The sequence below is a fragment of the Myxocyprinus asiaticus genome, chromosome 21 (genome assembly GCF_019703515.2).
Source record: "Myxocyprinus asiaticus isolate MX2 ecotype Aquarium Trade chromosome 21, UBuf_Myxa_2, whole genome shotgun sequence".
Lineage (NCBI taxonomy): Eukaryota > Metazoa > Chordata > Actinopteri > Cypriniformes > Catostomidae > Myxocyprinus > Myxocyprinus asiaticus.
Genome location: NC_059364.1, coordinates 38,965,282 through 38,985,665, shown reverse-complemented (window position 1 = coordinate 38,985,665; position 20,384 = coordinate 38,965,282). Strand labels below are relative to the sequence as shown.

General features: G+C 39.1%; 2 protein-coding genes across 9 annotated transcripts in view; both read left to right on the top strand.

Annotated features, from left to right (window-relative positions):
- Positions 1 to 4,911: 4,911 nt before the first annotated feature.
- LOC127412290 (zinc finger protein 318-like) lies at positions 4,912 to 16,302 on the top strand. Of its 7 annotated transcripts, none has more exons than XR_007892406.1 (13): positions 4,912 to 5,289; positions 5,733 to 5,851; positions 6,161 to 6,776; positions 7,114 to 8,431; positions 8,520 to 8,617; positions 9,326 to 9,425; positions 9,513 to 9,805; positions 11,733 to 11,927; positions 12,038 to 12,125; positions 12,711 to 12,829; positions 13,153 to 15,575; positions 15,693 to 15,783; positions 16,009 to 16,302. XR_007892406.1 is itself a non-coding variant. In XM_051648527.1 (12 exons), exons 1-11 carry the CDS (start codon positions 5,095 to 5,097, stop codon positions 15,559 to 15,561), a joined length of 5,550 nt encoding a protein of 1,849 aa, XP_051504487.1. In that variant the 5' UTR covers positions 4,912 to 5,094; the 3' UTR covers positions 15,562 to 15,575; positions 15,693 to 16,302. The 7 variants fall into 7 exon arrangements, 2 of the variants coding, with proteins under 2 accessions (XP_051504487.1, XP_051504486.1); XR_007892405.1 differs by having other exon boundaries at positions 15,693 to 15,803; XR_007892404.1 differs by having other exon boundaries at positions 13,153 to 15,783.
- A 1,734-nt stretch (positions 16,303 to 18,036) lies between these two features.
- Positions 18,037 to 20,384, top strand: part of LOC127412293 (serine/threonine-protein phosphatase 2A 56 kDa regulatory subunit delta isoform-like) — a 75,195-nt gene continuing 72,847 nt past the window's right edge. For both annotated transcript variants that reach the window (XM_051648534.1, XM_051648533.1), the window contains exons 1-2: positions 18,037 to 18,133; positions 18,897 to 18,980. In XM_051648534.1, coding sequence (XP_051504494.1) covers positions 18,107 to 18,133; positions 18,897 to 18,980 — 111 coding nt within the window. In that variant the 5' untranslated portion in view covers positions 18,037 to 18,106. The remainder of the gene's footprint in view (positions 18,134 to 18,896; positions 18,981 to 20,384) is intronic.

Below are 20,384 nucleotides of genomic sequence, written 5' to 3'. Positions count from 1 at the left end.
GGGCAGTACTTATCGCATGGACATTTCACAGAAAACTCCTCAGATTTTCACAAGATTGAAACACCTGTCATTTACAAAGTTATGCGCATCCATTGCTCTTTGTGTGGTCATTCATTAATTTTTTTGGCTAATTTAATTAAGCTTTTAGCTAAACCAATAGGAGTGTAGGACTGTCTGCTCTTTTTAACCCATTTACCGTGTTTAAAGCCATTCTGCAGATATTCCCCAAAATCAGCACAGACAATGTAAAAAATGTAATCATTGAATTATAAATGCAAGACTTTTAGGATTGATTTGCAAATTTCCCAATACTGTGCAGTTTGTAGTGAGCATGCATGTTAATTTTACTTTATCTTAATGAATGTACATCCCTCTACATGACCTGTTGCCTCTGTCCCATTCTGAACAGAATTTGTATCCTTAGAACTCTACATCAGATGCACAAAAAAAATGATGGATGTATGTTTTCTATGCATTTAATTATACATCATGAACACGAAACACTGGTTTTGAATGGGTAAGTAATCATGCTAAAACTTCACTGAAATTCATTTTAATTACACATTATAGTAATGTTGCATATATTTCCTTTCAGAGAGAAATTGCATCTTGTTTTGAACTGCAGTTAACTAGTCTTTGTAGTAAAAAAGGTAAATGGAGTTCCCATTGTCATGGAAAACCTGGAAAAATCTGGAAATTTAAATTACTTTCAATTTGATGTTTGTGATTTCCAGGCTTATAGAAGGTACAGACAAGAAAAAAATCTTATGGATGGAAATTTTTAAAGTGACTGGAAATTTCTCGAAATATGCAGCTCAGCTTTTTCAAATAGAAATTGCTCTGCAAGTGCGATCTCTAAAAATATTTGTAATAATTATTTTCCAGTTAACATGATATATACAATAATGTTACATTTATTAATCTAAATGAGTGGGAACAATAAAAATGTAACATTTTACTTCACCCTGAGCCCTGCTTGGTTATCTCGTTATCATCATAAGAATAGGCCCGGGACCTCTTTGATTACACACCAAGAATTTAAAAAAAAAAAATTTGGAGAGAGGACCTTAAAGCTGGGAAGTGTTTTGTTAATGTATACACCAAGATTCTTCAACATGCACAGAAATAAATGTAATTAGGACACTGGACAGTATGGACTTCATGGCTGGATCTATGTGATGACCAGTATGGAAAAACAAAAGAATTCACACTTGGATTCATAAGATGCACTTTTTTTAATTATGTAAATGTGTTAAGGGTTTATAAATATATGTTGCAAAAATGAAACATCAATGGATATCTAAATAAATTCTTAATTATTTCAGTCCTATTCATGGTATTTAAAAAAATATACCTGTATCTCTTCAGTCAACTATTTCAACTTGCTTTAAAGGGGTAATTCACACAAAATGTTTAATTCTCTCATCATTTACTCACCCTCATACCATACCAGATTATTAGAAGAATATCTCAGCTCTGTAGGTCCATACAATGCAAGTGAATGGTGATCAGAACTTTGACACTAAAAAAGTACATGTACTTAGAAAAAAGCATGCAAACTGATTGCCTTGAAAAATAGGTTTTACAGTGTAGTATATTGTCGTTCTATTCTAATATAATTGTTTTCTTCACAAATAATTATATTATAAATAATATTATCACTATCAATTTGAGTTACATTTTTTACTAAAAAAAAGTTATGAACTTAAGACTTTCTTAGTATGTGGTATGTACCCTTTTTTGCTTTAATTTTATATTTGTCTTCATTTGATTTGTTGAATTATGCCAAATCTTTTTATATAGGCAATTTTTTTGTCATTATGCTATAACTTTCATTTATTTTTATACTTATTTATTTAAAATCTTATAACTTTTTGTTTATTTCCATGTTTAAATGAAAAAGAAACACCAAGAAATCCCTTATTTCCAATATGGTCTCAGACTTTTCAAGTAGCTATAGCTGCAGACCAGAGATCTCCAAATCAGAATCAGAATGAGCTTTATTGTCAAGTATGCTTACACACACACAAGGAATTTGTCATGATGACAGAAGCTTCCAGTGCAAAGAGAATACAAAAATATACAACATATAAACTCAGCCAATAAAGAAATGTCCCTTTTTCAGGACACTGCATTTTAAAGATAATTTTATAAAAATCAAAATAACTTTACAGATCTTTATTGTAAAGGGTTTAAACAATGTTTTCCATGCTTCTTCAATGAACCATAAACAATTAATGAACATGCACCTGTGGAACGGTCGTTAAGACGCTAACAGTTTACAGATGGTAGGCAATTAAGGTCGCAGTTATAAAAACTTAAGACATTAAAGAGACCTTTCTACTGACTCTGAAAAACACCAAAAGAAAGATGCCCAGGGTCCCTGCTCATCTGTGTGAATGTGCCTTAAGCATGCTGCATGGAGGCATGAGGACTGCAGATGTGGCCAGGGCAATAAATTGCAATGTCCATACTGTGAGTTGCCGAAGACAGCACTACAGGGAGACAGGAAGGACATCATCCTTGCAGTGGCAGACCACGTGTAACAACACCTGCACAGGATCGGTACATCCGAATATCACATCTGCGGGACAGGTACAGGATGGCAACAACAATTGCCCGAGTTACATCAGGAACGCACAATCCCTCCATCAGTGCTCAAACTGTCCGCAATAGGCTGAGAGAGGCTGGACTGAGGGCTTGTAGGCCTGTTGTAAGGCAGGTCCTTACCAGACATCACCGGCAACAACGTCACCTATGGTCACAAACCCACCTTCGCTGGACCAGACAGGAATGGCAAAAAGTGCTCTTCACTGACGAGTCGCGGTTTTGTCTCACCAGGGGTGATGGATCATACTTGCGTTTATCGTCGAAGGAATGAGCGTTACACCGAGGCCTGTACTCTGGAGCAGGATCGATTTGGAGGTGGAGGGTCCGTCATGGTCTGGGGTGGTGTGTCACAGCATCATCGGACTGAGCTTGTTGTCATTGCAGGCAATCTCAATGCTGTGCGTTACAGGGAAGACATCCTCCTCTCTCATGTGGTACCCTTCCTGCAGGCTCATCCTAACATGACCCTCCAGCATGACAATGCCACCAGCCATACTGCTCGTTCTGTGCGTGATTTCCTGCAAGACAGGAATGTCAGCATTCTGCCATGGCCAGCGACGAGCCCGGATCTCAATCCCATTGAGCACGTCTGGGACCTGTTGGATCAGAGGGTTAGGGCTACGGCCATTCCCCCCAGAAATGTCCAGGAACCTGCAAGTGCCATGGTGGAAGAGTGGGGTAACATCTCGCAGCAAGAACTGGCAAATCTGTTGCAGTCCATGAGGAGGAGATGCACTGCAGTACTTAATGCAGCTGGTGGCCACACCGGATACTGACTGCTACTTTTGATTTTGACCCCGCCTTTGTTCAAGGACACATTATTCCATTTCTGTTAGTCACATGTCTGTGAAACTTGTTCCGTTTATGTCTTCGTTGTTGAATCTTTGTTCATACAAATATTTACACGTTATGTTTGCTGAAAATAAAAGCAGTTGAAAGTAAGCGGACGTTTCTTTTTTTTTTTTTCTGCTGAGTTTACAAACAAACATTTGTATATTTGTACATGTACATATATACGTAAGCAGTGAAATAAGATGCAACAGATACATATAGAGGAAACAACAGTAGGGCATTAATGTTGTTCAAATATGTTCTATATAGTTATATGTGTACGGTGATTAATGTATTGTACAGAAGAGGTAGAATATATCAAATAAATTGAATATGAATGAATAGTTGAATATGCACTGTACTATGATTGTGTTGCCACAATGGAGAGTATTGGGGCAGTTTTAACTGTTCATAAGGTGAATGGCCTGAGAGAAGAAACCGTTCTTGTGCCTGACTGCTCTGGTGCTCGTGCTCTGTAGCACCGTCCAGAAGGCAACAGTTCAAAAAGGTAGTGTGCTGGATGAATGGGGTCCAAAGCAAGTTTTTTGTTTTTGTTTCAGCCCTTTTCCTCACTCTGGAGCTGTACAGTTCTTGGAGGGTGGGAAGGTGAGAACCAATAATCCGTTCAGTAGTCCCAAATGGGGGAAGAATCTCTTAAATAGGGTGGGGTTACTCCAAAAGGGGGTGTCACTTCCACTTACGGTTAAGGTGAGGGAAAGGGTAAGGTTAGGGGCTCCCAATATCTTTAATGGTGATTTGGAGCTCACACCCCTAGTTGGACCAATGCCTGCAGCTATACCCTTCTCAGACTTTTGGACCCCATTTGCTGAATTGGATCCTTTTAAAGGTGCACTTAGTTTTTTGAATATATAATTTTATTCTTACAGACACCTAATGGCCTGGATGCAGCATCATTCAAACACAGTTGTTTTCAGTGACCAATGCCATTGTAGAAATTCAATACTCACAGTTAGCCATAATTCATTTAATCCATGAGTGAAAGTGTCCAATAACATTTCTGGGTGATTTCTGAGATTGAGTAGTATTCGGCTGGTCATGTGATCATAATATGGCTGCCCCCATGAGGAGACCCTCTCCATGTAGATTTAAACAGATTTTATAAGGTTACTGATATGACTGGAGTTTTCATCTTATTTGAGTGCTCATGATTTTATACATATATTTCAAAAGCACTATTAATTTCTTCGCAATAAAACTTAAAAAAAAACAAAATTAGTGAGTGCACCCTTAAAGTTAATTTTTTTCTCAAATATTGTCAGTTTAAGTATATATTTTCCTGTATTTATCTCTCATAATATTAATATAATTCTTCTCTACCTTCCTGAATCGGTAGATTTAAAATGAAAGCTCTTCTGACTGAATGTTGATCATAGAAACACATATGACGCGATATCGCTGCATTTCATTGGTTTGTCCTGACGTGTCGTCATATCCTGCACATGTAGACCAATGGCTGCACTGGAAGCGTTTACCGAGAAAGTGGTTCGCGCTGAGTTTGTGTGATGAATGCGCTCTGTTTTCCCTCGGTGAGGTGAAATCTGTGTGCATGCACGTTTATCTGTTGCAGGAAAGAGTGGCACCGGAGATAAAAAGGACTGGATTGGGATATAGAGTGAGCTGTTCAGTGTCGAGATGTATCGCGGTTCTAGGCCGCACCGAGGAGGCTATCATCATCCGCCGTCTCGTGGTTTTGATCCCCGGCCTGGGTCAGGCCATTCTCCCGATTCGTACCGGCGCCCGTCTCCGCGGAGGAGATATTCATCACCCGGAGCAAGAGATCCGCCTGAAGAGTATAGAGGAGGAGGGAGACCCCCGAGACCCTATGGGGTATGTATGCAGAACAAACAAAACATTGTTATTCAAGCTTCATTTACTTGTTATGTACAGTACACAAACAAATTGTGCTACTGTTTTGTTTTTTTGGACATGGTCCACGGTAATACCATGGTAGTCTTCCATGGACCCTGGATTACTAGATGGTATTACGGTGCCAGAGTATTAGACATGGTACCACGATAATATAATGGTATTTTTGAAGTACCATGTAAATAACATGCTTTTTAAATGTGGTAAGTTCCATGGTATTACCATCTGATACCATTACTGTGCCATGTTCTTTAGGGACTGAGTAGATGCAAAATAGAAAACATCTATACGTGCATGCCTTTTACTTGTCCATTATTATGTCTGGTAAAGTGTGAGTAATTATTTCTGTTATTCTGTGAACTTGTTAGTAAGTTAATTAAGTAATTTACCATTTTCCTAAACAGAGATACAGCCCGTCACCTCCTCGTGGTGGTCTTCCTGTTGATCACAGTCTGGTCATAACTGTGGGCAATGAGCTGACCAATCCACCAGGCTACAAAGGCTCAGAAGCTCCCTATGTCCGGTAAGAAACTGCAAACAAGTGATAGACTGATATGATGTTCGATATTTGGCTATTTTGAGATTTTCGGCATTGGCCGCTTGGCCAATTAACAGGCTTGTTTCAAAATGGCTAGTCCCCATGTTTTGTTTTCAAAATGCATTTTGAGTAAATATTGGGTAAAATGAATGTTTGCTTAGTTTAAGCAGTTTGTACAGCACTAGTAATTACTAAAATATTTAAATTTGAGTCCAAATCCTGTTTATAGGCTTGCTAAATCTGAAAGTGTTTTACTTGTACTTCAGTGTATGATGTTCTGTTTTCTGTCAACAGCGATTACAGTGCTGGAGACCCACATTACAAAAAGCCCTATTATTCTCCACGGAGGTCAAGCTATGATGACCACAGCGATAGGGGTTCAAGACGGCGCAGTCTTAGTCGTGGCAGGAGCAGGGGGCGGAGCCACAGTCCTGGGTATGCGCGCAGCAAAAGTCGGCCGCGTAGCTGGAGCAGAAGTCGCGGCAGGAGTCCTGAGCGAGCGAAGAGCCGACCGCGTAGCAAGAGCCGACCTCGTGGGAGGAGCTACAGTAGAAGTCGCAGCAGAAGCAGTAGTCCCAAACGCAGTAGGGCGAGGAGCAAGAGTCGGCACCGTAGCCGCAGCCGAGACAGGAGCCGTAGCAGGGGGAGGAGCAGGGGGAGGAGCAGAGGGAGGAGTCACGTTAGGAGCCGCAGTGTCAGTCGGAGTGGTAGCAGCAGCCGCAGCTCGAGTAGTAGTCGCCACGGCAGTGTCAACAGAAGAGCCCAATCAGGTGCAGAAGTGGAGGATTTTAGGGAGCTAGAGAAGGCTCGAAGACGTAAGGAAATTCAGGATACGCTTGTAAAGCCTGCAAAGTCAATTTTGAAGAAAAGAGTGGACTCCTCAGAGATGGATTCGCCCATGCTAGTGCAGGTAATAACCTCTCATTGGGTATTGAAATAATTTAACATTAAAAATCTACAACCCTTTCTCAAGTGAAAAACTGTTATTGATGAATATAAAAGGGATAGTTCAACCAAAAATGAAGACTCACCCTCATGCTGTTCTAAATCTGTACGTCTTTCTTTCTTCTGTGGAACACCAAAAAAGAAAGTATTTTATCATATTGCAGTGATCATGCCTATATGCTACAATGTGTTCTACTCATGCATCGTTGATTATGTTCATATCTGCTAAAGCTATGTTTAATGTTCTTTCCTTTCTTACCTAAATATTTGACCCATGTTTTCACACTGGTTTTGTTTTTCAGAATAGTGATTCTCCTCGAGGAAACCCAGACAGTATTCTTTCACATGAGGCAGAACAGCTTATCTGTGCACTGTCCAAAACTTTAGATCCAGACTTGTTAGCATCCATGCTGGGGAAAAGCTCTGATGCCAGTGCTCTCGAACAACTGATTGGCAAGATCCAGCCAGCCAAAGATGATGGAAGTGACATGCCTAATGAGAAAGAAAGACAGGACAAATCAGACCTCACAGAGTTCCTTGGAATGATGGCAGAGGTTGTAGCACAACCACCGACTACAAAGAAAAGACTTGCAGATATTGAAGATGAGGAGAAATTTCTCTATGGAGATGAAGAGGAAGATGTTGAGGAGCACAAAAAGGTGAAACCAGCTAAGGAGATTCCAACAGCTGAACAACCTGGCTTTCCAGACACGAGGTACCCACAGTCTCATGATATTCAGAGAAAAGAACATGGCACTACACCTTATGCTTTTGGCCGTGCTGGAGAAGATGCAGTGAGCCATTCGCAAAGAGAGAGCAGGCAGCCAGACAGGCATCCTTCTTCGGCTACACCTGAGGTGCATTCCAAGGAAGAACTTGATGACTTCCCACCTGGAGTTGGACCTCAGGATTTCAAGGAAAGGAAGGAGGTGGAGGAATATGAGAAGATACAAGACTTACTGAAGACTATTGGCTTAAACTTGGGTGTGGCTGACATCAGCAAGATGGCTGCTAGGACGCAAGAGCGCCTCCATGGTAACACCCCTGCAAAGAAGGCACCCGTTTGTCGGCAGTCCAAGAGAAAGCACAGAAGCCGCAGCAGGAGTTACAGCAACAGTAGCAGCAGCAGTAGGACCTCCAGTAGGAGCCACAGTCGGAGTAGTAGCAGAAGCCGGAGTCGAAGTAGGAGCTCCGATCGCACTTCAAGTCACTGCAAGAAGAAGCCAGTTTCACCGGAACAAAGATCCTCAAGCTCTCACAGTCAGAACAAGAAGGAGAGTCGCCCTAGTGTTACTGAAGGCGAGTGGCCTTCAACACCCACTGCTGGTCCCGGGACACAGATGTATCCTCCCCGACCCAACCTCTCAACACACCCTATGGCTCAGTACCCTCAGCCACCCCCACGTAGGGTAATGCCACCTGACTACCCTCCAGGTGGTTATGACCCTTATGGCAATTACGTTCCATATATGCCTCCGGGATGGCCAATGTACCCACCTCCAGGTATGCCGCTGCCACCTCACAATCCAATGGATCCCTACCGACTCCCCAACATGGAGCGACCCTTTATTAAAGTGATTGAAACAGCAGCTAGTGAAGGAAAAGAGACTGATAAAAAAAGTTAGTTATTTTTAAACATTTGTTCATATATTTACATTTATCTTTTATACATCGCAATCGACCAACTTGGTTTGATACATCCTTTCAGCACCCTCTAAATTGGACGATGTGGCCTCCAAATCGATCACCAGTAGCATTCAGAGGCAAGTTATTGAAGATAAGAATATTGCCAGCCAAAAACAAAAGGTAATTCAATGTAAAAAGCAACTTCATAAGGGAACAGTTTGAAAAATGAAAGTTCTGTCATTATTTTCAGGTCATGTTGTTACAAACCTGTATGCTGTTATTTTCTTCATGGAACACAAAGAGGGAATTTCTGAACAGTCTTCATGCATGCTATGGCCATTCATAGTGAAGATGGCTGTCAAGTTCAAAAAATGAACACAAATGGTATAAAAGAACTACAAAAGTAGTGGGGGGGGGGTCCAGGTGGTGGTGTCAGTCGGCTAATCTCCAGGTGGTTACGACCCATGTGGCAATTACGTTTCATATATGCCTCCGGGATGGAATGGAAACTGAGATTCAAGAATTACAGTGGTGTTATGACTTACATTTTGGTCTTTTCCTCACACAAAGCTTTTGAATGGCTTCAGAAGACTTGGAAAATGGCACATGAGTCATATGGACTACTTAAGAATAGACATGAAACATTCTACCTGGGTCAAGCAAATAAAGAGAATACTTCAAAATCACTGTAATTTAAATTTAGAGATAACATAAAAAAATAAATAAAAAAAAACAGTATACAGGTTTGAATCAACATGACTATGAGTAAAAATGGCAGAATTGTCCTTTTTGGGTGAAATATTCCCTGAATATTTTCATTTTATCTCTACGATGTAAACTTTATGTGCTGGTAAACAAATTTAAGGCCCAAATCAAATTCTCTCTTAGGTCACTGAAGAGCTTGCAAAGCTAAAAATGGAAAAAGAAATACGACTGAAGAGAAAAGAAAATCTATTAAAGGAGGTGGAGGCATTAAGAAGGGAGCAAGGTATTTTCCTCTCAATGTATAAGTCAAGTGTTCCCATTTTAATATGTAAGGGCACACTCTATTTCCTCATCTGTTTTGTCCCTTTAGGGGAACTCCTAAGAAAGAAGCGAAGAGAGAAAGATGGGCATAAGGACCCTGTCCTAATAGAGCTCAGTCAGCTACAAGAGGATGCAATGGCCCGAATCTCCAAACTACATGCTGAACAGAAGGAGGCTGATAAAAAACATGAAGAGCTGGTCAAAGTGGCTCTCATCCTTGGTATAGACTGCAAAAACTCGAAGATCTTTGGGGACCATGGGCAGCAGCCCACTCAGAGTAAGAAGGAATCCACCAGAAGCCCAGAGAAATCAGGGGCCTCCACCGGCACCTCTTTAAATAAGGTAGAGTTGCTAATGCTGTTACAGGAAAGGTACATAAAGTTATTTGCCCTTGATTAGCCTGTTCATGGTAAAAAAAGAATTGATTGCTGATCCAAAAATGAAATCAAATGGCTAGAACTGGGCTATATAACCAAATGTGTCTTTTTGCTCCGAAATGGCCTAAAAGGGTATTATTTTTTTCTTCAAACAGAAGAGCCATTGTATAAAACGGTAAAAATCTAGTTTAAAAAAGCAAGGCATGTTTTCCACACTGTTATTTGCTAAATGAGCACAAGAATTTAAGCATTTTCATTTACATGCATCAATACAAGGATACATAGTAAGTTACAGTAATATTGACATATTGGTACATATATTTGACTATACAATTTTTATTTAGTTAAAATACTGTATATCGCCCAGCTCTACAAATGACACACTGTTTAGTTATTTGACAGTATATTTTGGCAATTTTATAATATTATGTTTTATTATTTTACAATATTGTTGTTGTTTTTTTTTGTTGTTTTTTTAAACAGTTTTTTGATTAAATTGACACTTTTGGCTCACCAAAACAATGTGTCTTTGATAAGCTTACTTTATTCTGTATGTAGACACAACTGTTGGAGTTGAATGGGATATATTGGCATATTATCGACTGACATTTTACTACAAACTAACTTGCTAAATAGCAAATTAGTTTGGTAGTTTTTTTTCTCTTGGCCTCAGAAATGAATAATATCAAAATGTATTTGGTGCGCTTGAAACAAACCTTTTCATTTTCACAGATTCTTTTAGTCTAACAGCACAGTAATAATAATAAACTTGATTTTTATATAGCCCCTTTAAAGGTAGCTTCTCAAGGCGCTTTACATGGAGGAAGAACAAAATGTAAACTGCAGTAATTGCAGTATCATTCTCCCTAAATTATTGACCAAGGGAAAAATATTCATAGAGCTTATTCACATATCTGCTTTATCTGGGATGAAACGTATGCAACACCTGCCTATATTTATTTGTGCAAAAGTATATCCATCACTTTTGATTGATAAAAACATTGCAGCCTAACATGTGATTTTGGATTTAACTTCTGAATCATTACACTGGATTAAATGTAACAACACAATTTAATGCTCATGGCTTTAGACTTGTAATGGTTATTTAAAAAATGTGTCGTCTTGTGTAAGTTGTTTAAACATAATTGCAATTGGCAGATTTAGCAAAAAATCTGCTTAACTTAAATTGTTAGTCTGATAGAACTACATATTTATCAGCGTCTTCTTTTGTAGTATATGAATACATCAGACTATTTTAGGGCCTTTTATTTTTTATATTGTTTAGACTTCGCTTCCCCACAAGTCTGTTAGATAATGATTCATTGTTAATCTTGCTTATAACTAGGTGGGTGGTCAAATATATAGTTTTATTTATTTATTTAGCCTGTTTTTTGCACTGAATCTTTCTTGTTTACAGCTAAAGGCAAACATTAAAAACTTGTGTTACTTTGTCTTTAGTGTAAAAATAGAAAGACAGTCACTGCAGAGGTATTTTGAAATCAAACTGTTTTTATTGCATTGGCGATTACATTTTGACTGATTAAATGTACATCATACATTATGAACAGGATATAAAAGCCATTTCAAATCTAATTTTGAAGTAGCTTTTTAAAGCCATTCATTTTAAATCGATAAAATTCAAGTTGTAAATCCATGGGTAACTTCTCCCCGACTGGAAAACAGAAGGCCTATTTTGCAAAGGTGAGTGTGCTATGACAAACTTTAATAATTGTCAGTCAGGATTTGAATTTTTTGATAATCTATTCTTTGACAAACTTTTGCTCATTCATTCAAATTTAGGTACCTCCACAGCATTTGATTTAATTATTTATTTTTGTGCTTGCTTTGTCACTTTTACTAATGCATTATTTGTATTCCCTAAACCAATCTAGGTTGCCCCATCAAAATCAAAAGCCTCTCCTGAAAAACGCAAGTCGTCACCTCCATCGAGCAGCCGTTCCCCGGACACTGCTGCCGAAAAATTCGAGTACTACGATGCAGGAAACCACTGGTGTAAAAACTGCAATGTTACCAGTGGTTCAATGTTTGACTATTTCATGCATTTGCACAACAAAATACATAGGAAGGTATGTGCTAACATTTGTAATCAAATGTTTTTAGAATGTTTTATAGGAATTGTGCCTTTCCTGTGTTTTGCATCTCTGCTTTAGTCATCCATTGTTTTCCTTTCCTATAGACACTAGATCCTTACGACAGACCTTGGGCAAAATCAGAGAGTGAGAAGAAACATCCAGTGGGTGAGAGGAATTCAAAGCCAGCAAAAGGTAATAACTTATTTGATAAATGCCATAGTTAGCTATGATTAAGTCACGTTATGAAATTTAGGCTAAAATGATTCACTAATCTGTTTGAACACGTAAAAGGCTGGTAAGGTTAGAAATCGAGAAGAAAGAAAGAAAGAAAAAGGCTTGAACTGAATGATTTCCAAGATATTTTACTGTGGATGAAACAAGATACTAAAATGTCTTTCAATGTGTCCTGTTCCTGAAATCTTGACATGTCAATCAGTGTAATTATTAACTGGTTGTTCATATGACATTTTATTGTTTTTACTGTATAGTTAGGATACATTTATGGTAGGGTGTGGCTTTCTCAAAAGTCCTAAAATAATTGTTTATGGAATCATTAAGGAAGCAGAATCATTAAGTGGAATCTGACTTGGAACCAGAATCCTTATTTCCTTATGATTCCACATCCCTAATGGCTGCCCTTTTGATTGCAGTGGCATAAACCGTTTTTCTTGCAGTGTGCCTCATCGTTGGAGCAGGGCAAGGGTAATTAATAATAAAGTGTAATGGTTTTTTATGGTTGTTAAATGGATAAAATTCTTGCTGCTTGCCCTCTTTCAGGCTCCGAGTTCTTGATCCCTATACGGGGATTCTTCTGCCAATTATGTGAAGACTTTTTTGGGGATCCCATTTGTGCTGAAGCTCATGTCACCTGCCATGCTCACAATGAGAAATACAAGGTAACTAGCACAGACGATTCATTACAGTAAGTCAACTTTTTTAATGCGACTACTTTGCTTGAAAACCATGTCAAATAATTTTTATCTTTTGTGCAGTAAAGTATCTTTTGTATATTGTTCAAGTTGTGATTTTGGATATTTACTTAATTTACTGGTCTATCATCTGGCAGGGCCATTAACTGAATACACAGGGCACAAGACAAAATATTTATGGATGAGGATTTATTTTAAACCTTTAGAACATTTTCATTTTATGATTAGTTATTGGGTGTGTAAAAAAAAAAGTTTGATCATTTGTGTTTGATTTTTTTTTTTTCCAACAGGCCAAAATTTATGAAAATCCCCTTTACGAACAAAGGAGGAACTTGGACCGTCAGGCTGGCTTAGAGAGCCAAAAGTGTTCAGACCACAAACGAAAACGTGAAGACGACTGTCAAGATGACATGAAGAAATCCAAACATGGCAAAGAAGAGAAAAAAATGTTGTTCGATGATGTGGAGCCAAAACCACAGTACAGCAAGGAGGATACATACAGGAATATCAAGGAGAATGAGAATAAATTTATGGAGGAGCGTTTAAAATACAGGAAAGAGGATATAGATAAACAGAAATATAAGAAGGAGGATGAGAGAGTCAAAATCAAGAAGGAAGAGGAAGAGAAAGCCAGGTACAGAAGAGAGGAAGAGGAGAGAAACAAGTACAAAAAAGAAGAGGAATACACATACAGGTATAGGATGGAGGAAGGGGACAGATTCAGGTATGAAGAGGACAGATTTAGAGACAGGGATGATAATGAACGGTATCGATATAGAGAAGAGGATGATAAATATAGATTTAGAAAAGATGACGATAGGGGCCGATATGTTAGAGAAGAGGAGAAGCCCAAGTATAGCAAAGAAGAGGATAAAAGGTACAAATACACTCGGGAGGCAAAGGAGAAGAGGTCCAAATACAAAGATGAAGATGGGGGGAGGTGGCCTAAATCAAAGTGGGAAGAGGCAGAGGGAAGTAATGGGAAATGTGGAATGAAGGACCAGAAGGGCAAGTCAGGTTTTTTCAAAGATGACAAGGTAAGCACAAGGAAGCCCAATGATAAAGACTTCAAAGTAGAACCAGAGAAACCAAGCGAGCCCCCTAAAATCTTCTGTGGGCCGAGCCCTGCCTTGCTGGCTAAACTTCGCAAGAAGAATGAGGAGGCTGCCGCTCGACCTGGCTTTGGAAAGTTCAGCCGAAAAAAGCCACTGAAGACCGCACTGGAGAAGGAAGCAGATAGAATAGCAGCACAATTCATAAAGGAAGATGAAGAAAGTGTGTCTGTAGTGGACGAAGAGAACAAAGATCCTGAGCAAGATGCTTTTACGAAGTCTATCGCTGCTGCAAAGTCTATTACGATTAAACTATCAGCAAAGTCTGTGCTCCCACCCTCTGATGAATGGCTGGCTTACAACGAAAATAAAAATAGTCCCAACTTACCTCCTGCCCCTACTCCGATGGTTCTTAGGAAGTCCTTCACTGGTGTACAAAATAAACCAACAACTGCTACTAGAGACAAGCCTCCTGGAACTGTAACAGGAAATCAGACTCAAAAGGGTCCAGCATTGCCAGCAGACCTAATCTCCAAGGCATTTAGTGGTGAAGAGGTGCAATTAAAACATAAAAAGGACATCCCTGCAAGCCCTGTAGGTATCTTCAGCACAGCTGTACCACATGTATCCACCACTGCTCCACTTGTATCCACCCCTGCAGTAGCAGAAAAGGTAAATGCCCCCCAGGTGAAACCTATTACCCAAAGTAAATGCATTGTTAATGTCAAATCTGATGTCGCTGCTCCTGGAGTGTCTGAGGAGGAGCAGAAGCTCACCGTAATCTTTCGTCCTCCTCCTCTGCTTCTTTCTAACTCCACTGGCCCTCCTCCAAAAACTGTAAAGCCAAAGACCACTCTGGCAGCAGGAATAGCAAAAGATTTGTTTGACATTTTCTACAGTGGAAACTCGGCTGTTAAAAGCTCTGGTGCCAGTGTTGGCAACAAAAAAGACTCGGTCTTTACAGCTACAGACAAGGACTCAAGCAGTAAGAAAACTTCTGAAGGTAATGAGTCCAGCAACGAAGAGAGAAATGACAGTGATGTTACACAGAGCAAAGAATTTCCCAATAATGAAGACTCAAAAGTTGCAGTGAACGTAACCCCCCCCAAGAACGAAGACTCAAAAGTTGCACAGAGCAAGGAACCCCCCAGGGACGAAGATTTGCAAGTTGCACAGAGCGAAGAACCTCCCAAGAACGAAGACTCACAAGGGTCACTGAGCGAAGAACCCCCCAAGGACGAAGACTCGCAAGTTGCATGGAGCGAAGAACCCCCCAAGAACGAAGACACACAAGTTGCACAAATCGAAGCACCCCTTGAGATTGAAGACTCGGAAGTTTCACAGAGCAAAGAACCAACCAAGAACAAAGCCTCAGAAGTTAAACAAGCATCTGAGGATGAAAATCTAAATGAAAATATTCATTCAAAAGAGGAAAAGCTTGATGAACATCAAGTCCTTACCTTAGAAATCTCTGAGGGGGGTGAAACCATTATGGAAGATGATAGTTTGCACACAATCCAACCAAACAATAATGAAGAGGAAAACCCTCTGGAATCTGAGGAACCCATGTCCCTCTCCCCTCTTCCAGGTTCTTTCACTGAGCAACTGAACTTGGACACATTTGAATTCAATTTTGAGCCTTTGTAAAGGACCTTCCGAGAGTAGGTTTAGGGATGTACATGTTATCTCTAAATTTAAATTACAGTGATTTTGAAGTATTCTCTTTATTTGCTTGACCCAGGTAGAATGTTTCATGTCTATTCTTAACCTTTTGGCAGGTAATGCCAGTGAAAGCGTGGACTGAAAATTCTTTCATTCTGAAGTGGGTGCTGGGAAAGGAATCCCTTCTAAGAGAATGAAAACTTTCAAGTAATGAATCCTTAATATCTGTAAGAGTTTTACTATATTCTTGTCAAAAGCACCTGGTGTTTGAGCTTCTTGTTTTTCCTTATTCTGTTTCCAGCAGAAATCATTCCTTTTTAAACAAAAGTAATGTAAAAATATTACAAATATGATGTGTATCAAACATTTCATACTCTCTCAGACATTTGATCTGTGCATTCCATTTAAATGAATGAAGATATTTTAACACAGGAGCCAGAAAGATCCCGGCTCGGAGAGAAATGATGTGGAGTTCATGCTTCAAGGACATATGCATATGCATTCACAACTCTTGCCAGAAAATGTCAAGCTTGGCCTGTATAATTCTTATCACACTATGCTGTTTATTGATGGGTTTTCTTTATGGTTTCTGTTTTTTAAAGAACAAATCCTGTTGTTGTTGTTTCTGTTCACAATGCTACCATGCTAGTTTGGTATCTGCAAGTAAATGGTTGATGTAACTGCACAGGTTCTGTGCTAGCTCAAATAAATCACAGCTTCCCTTTCTGTTTGCTTCTTATGGATATACTTATTGATGCAATAATTGTTGTACAAATGTTTAACCTTTTGCACACTCTGTGCCATATCTTTAGTTTTGACAAGCTTCACGCATGAATGCTGAGATACAGTATGTGCTAGTATTTGTTATAAGCTTCAGAACTAATAACTGTTGACTTACTGAGCATCTCAAATTTGAGATTACTGAATTTGTATTACATTTTTGAAATTATTTGTAATTGTGCATTGTTTGCATGCAAATCCCACAGATCTGAATGGTCAGCATTTGAAAGAATCATAAAAACTATATTATATACTACATATAAAATATTTGGGATTATATTATACTATATATTGATGTATTTGCTATTTCTTAGCTGGAGATATACCAGTAGGTTGATTTTCCGTAATTTTGTGTTTTAATGACAATAATATTACAGCTGAAACTGACATCTGCAGATATGGAGGCTGAAGCAACAGCAAAAAAGTACATCTGCTGTGATCCATGAAGGTAAGCGTTTAATGTACTGTTTATGTGTTTTTACTGTGCATGAATCAACAGCAACTGGGGACAGTTGTTTAATTTACAGCTCATTCTACCAGTTAGGCCATTTTACGCCATTTATTCGATTCCAATTAGTATTTGTGTGTGTGTGTCCGTCCCTTAAAAATAACATTACTTAAAAATAACATTAGGTACTTCATAATTCGTATGAAAATGATGTCTAATGTGTTTTAAATAAAATACTTGTCAACTAAATCGTGTGTCCGATTTTTGTAGTTTGCCTGAAGTGAATGTACAGTTTCACGTTGAAATATATTTGTGGAATATTTCATACCAATAGATGGCGGTATATTCTCCTGTATGGGTCTTTTGTGATTGAATCTTAATACACAAAGTTTGTTGTATACAAGTAGCCCGTGAATACAATGTATTTTTTATAAATATAAAAAAGCACATTATGTCGTTATGTCTAGATGCCGAAAAAAGAAAATGTTTACGCAATCATATAAAATAACTACATATCTTGGAATGCAGACATGAAATATAATATATGACACTGCAAAGCTAACAGGATATAATGGTGTAACACTTGATATAAGTAAAAAATAAAAACCTTATATTTGTTTAAAGAAAACCAACATGATTTGTTAAACGGTCTGTCTATTCTTTACAAACATTTTAACCCTGTGTTGTAAGAATATTGTAGTTGCATGTTCCAGTATGTTACCTAAAAGGATTCGTTTTTTCATATAAATATATCAATTATGAAAGCATCTTTAAAATCATCCGGTTGCGACTAAATATAGTTTTTAACTGACAACACGCTACTATTCTGAAGCTGGTCCCACAGCTGACCTAAATTGAATCTTTAAGTAACAAAGGGGTCCAGGTCAGACCAGATCATTTTCCCATACGCAATAAAAATGCCCTGTGGATGAACCTACACTGACAAGTAAAAATGTTGACTGTCAATGTCACCAACTCGAACATCCCTCCCACAATAAATTCCTCTTATGACTACTGGCACCTTCACACCAATGGATAGGAGTCGTCAACAACAGCTGTAGGTAGTGTCCTTACCCATCGCAGCCAGGACCCCGTTTGGCAAGCTCAAGACCGTCTGGTTCTAGGAGCGCCCAATTGAAAAATTCCGCTGCGCTGTTGCTAGGTAGTTTCGCACCTTGTGAACCAATCAGAACACTGCTGGTGAAGGGAGGGCGCTGGGAGCTGGCGGTAACAGAGTGCGCGAGAGCCCGAGTGCAAGGAGAGCCTTATCACGGAGGCACGGCTAAAGACAACATTTGCAAAATGCCGAATAAAACTAAAAAAGAAAAGGTAAAGTACAGACTACAATGACAACACCGGAACCGTTAGTTTCTGTCATTAGAATGCGTATGAGATATTCGTTTAAATGAGTTATTCTGCAACATTTGCTGGTGTTATCTTCGCTAGTGAAGGCCGCGCTAGCCTGCGAAGGGCGCATTTGTGTCTGAGGATCTTCAGTCAAAATACTGACACTTATCTGTTCTGTTAAGTATTTCAAGAAAAAGAAAGCGTTTTATACAGCTCTGTGTGACTTGTATTACAAATATGACTGATGTATGTTTGGGGCAGTTCTGTTAGACATCTGTTTTACCCGGTCTTTGCTTTAGATCAGTTTTCTACAGTGAGATTATAAACGGTCGTTAATGTGTGAACACAGAGGCGCATTAGTTGACACACTGCAGCATAAGCTGGACAGACTAACACGTCTGCTGTCCCTGGATGACTCAATGTTTTTGTGATCAGAAGCACTGGATGGGCTTGGGGCATCGTTATATAAACGCTCGATACAGAAGTGGATTAGTTTGACACTACCTATATTATGGTATTAAATAATTTAGCAATGCCAGTACCCTTCATTTAGCTGTGCATGTCATTGACGAATTCAAAATGTAGTTGCATTTGATCTGTTGGGTGCCCCCACCTGTCATACCAGCCCTGACGAATTCATGCGTGGCCTGTATGCAGACCATCCAATTGTGATATGATGAATGGTGATTTTAAGATTGATCTTAGATTATCAACATTTATTGATTCTGTTTTTTGGTCATTACAGGAACCCACCAAATCTGCAAAAAGCAGCACAAAAAACAGCAATGCCGGTGGAGGAAAGGATGCTGGAACTGAAAATTCTGAAGAGGTAAAGATGACTAATAAAGACATATTGGGTCTAAAAAAATCTTAGTGTACAAATAGTTACAGGCTGGGCTTTTTCACTCTTAAGAACACAAGAGGATTAAAAAAAAATCAATTTAAGTGCCTTTGCAAGACAGCTTAGTGCTTATATGAAGTAATCACTGCAATCAGGGTTTTCTGATCTTTGTTTTACATGATATGCCAATTAATTAAATTAATAACATATATGAATATTTTCAGGGAAAGACCTCCAAATAAAAAGAATTCAATATATAATTATTTAATAATTACCAATAATTTAAAATACACTGCCTGACCAAAAAAAGGTGCATACTCTAATATGTTTTGGACCGCCCTTAGCTTTGATTACGGCATGCATTCGTCGTGGCATTGTTTCGACAGCCTTATGCAATGTCACAACATTTATTTCCATCCGGTGTTGCATTAATTTTTGGCCGAGATCTTGTATTGATGATGGGAGAGTCGAACCACTCCGTAAAGTCTTCTCCAGCACATCTGAAAGACTTTCAATGGGGTTAAGGTCAGGACTCTGTGGTGGCCAATTCATGTGTGAAAATGATTTCTCATGCTCCCTGAACCGCTCTCACAATATGAGCCTGATGAATCTTGGCATTGTTGTCCTGGAATATGCCTGTGCCATCAGGGAAGAAAAAATCCATTGATGGGATAACCTGGTCAGTCAGTACATTCAGGTAGTCAGCTGACTTCATTTTATTGCCGCATAACGTTGCTGAGCCTAGACCTGACCAATTGAAGCAACCCCAGATCATAACACTGCCTCCAGAGGTTTGTACAGTGGGCACTATGCATGACGGGCGCATCGTTTCATGCGCTTCAATTCTTACCCTGACATGCCCATTAGGCCTGTCACGATAATTAAGCTATCCACTTATCGTACGATATATGGACATGACCTCGATCATTTTTGCTGACCTCGATATTGCCCATTGTGTTTACATGCGTGTTTGTATACATAAAAATGAATGTCACCAACATTTTAGCCAGTCGCACTACTTCTGTCCTCTCATCTGCTCTCTGTGTTGGAGGTGGGGCTCAGCTCCACACACACACACACACACACACACACGAAGCGGACAGTGACAGGTGAAGTTTACATGTTACTCGAGGCTAATAGGTGTTTTAATAGGTGTTTTTCCTGACGACTGCATAATTCCAGCCAGAAATTTGGAAGAATAAGTCCAAATGGACTTTGTTTTAAAGCCGCATTCCACAGCTCTGGTGTGTGGGAACATTTTGGCTTTAAGCTGAATGAGAGAGGAGAGTCCAGTCTCCTAAGTTCAGTGCTCTTTGAAAGGGTGTACTTGCATTATTATGCTATTATATTATCATTATATCAGTGGCATAAAATGGTCTTAAAATGACAATA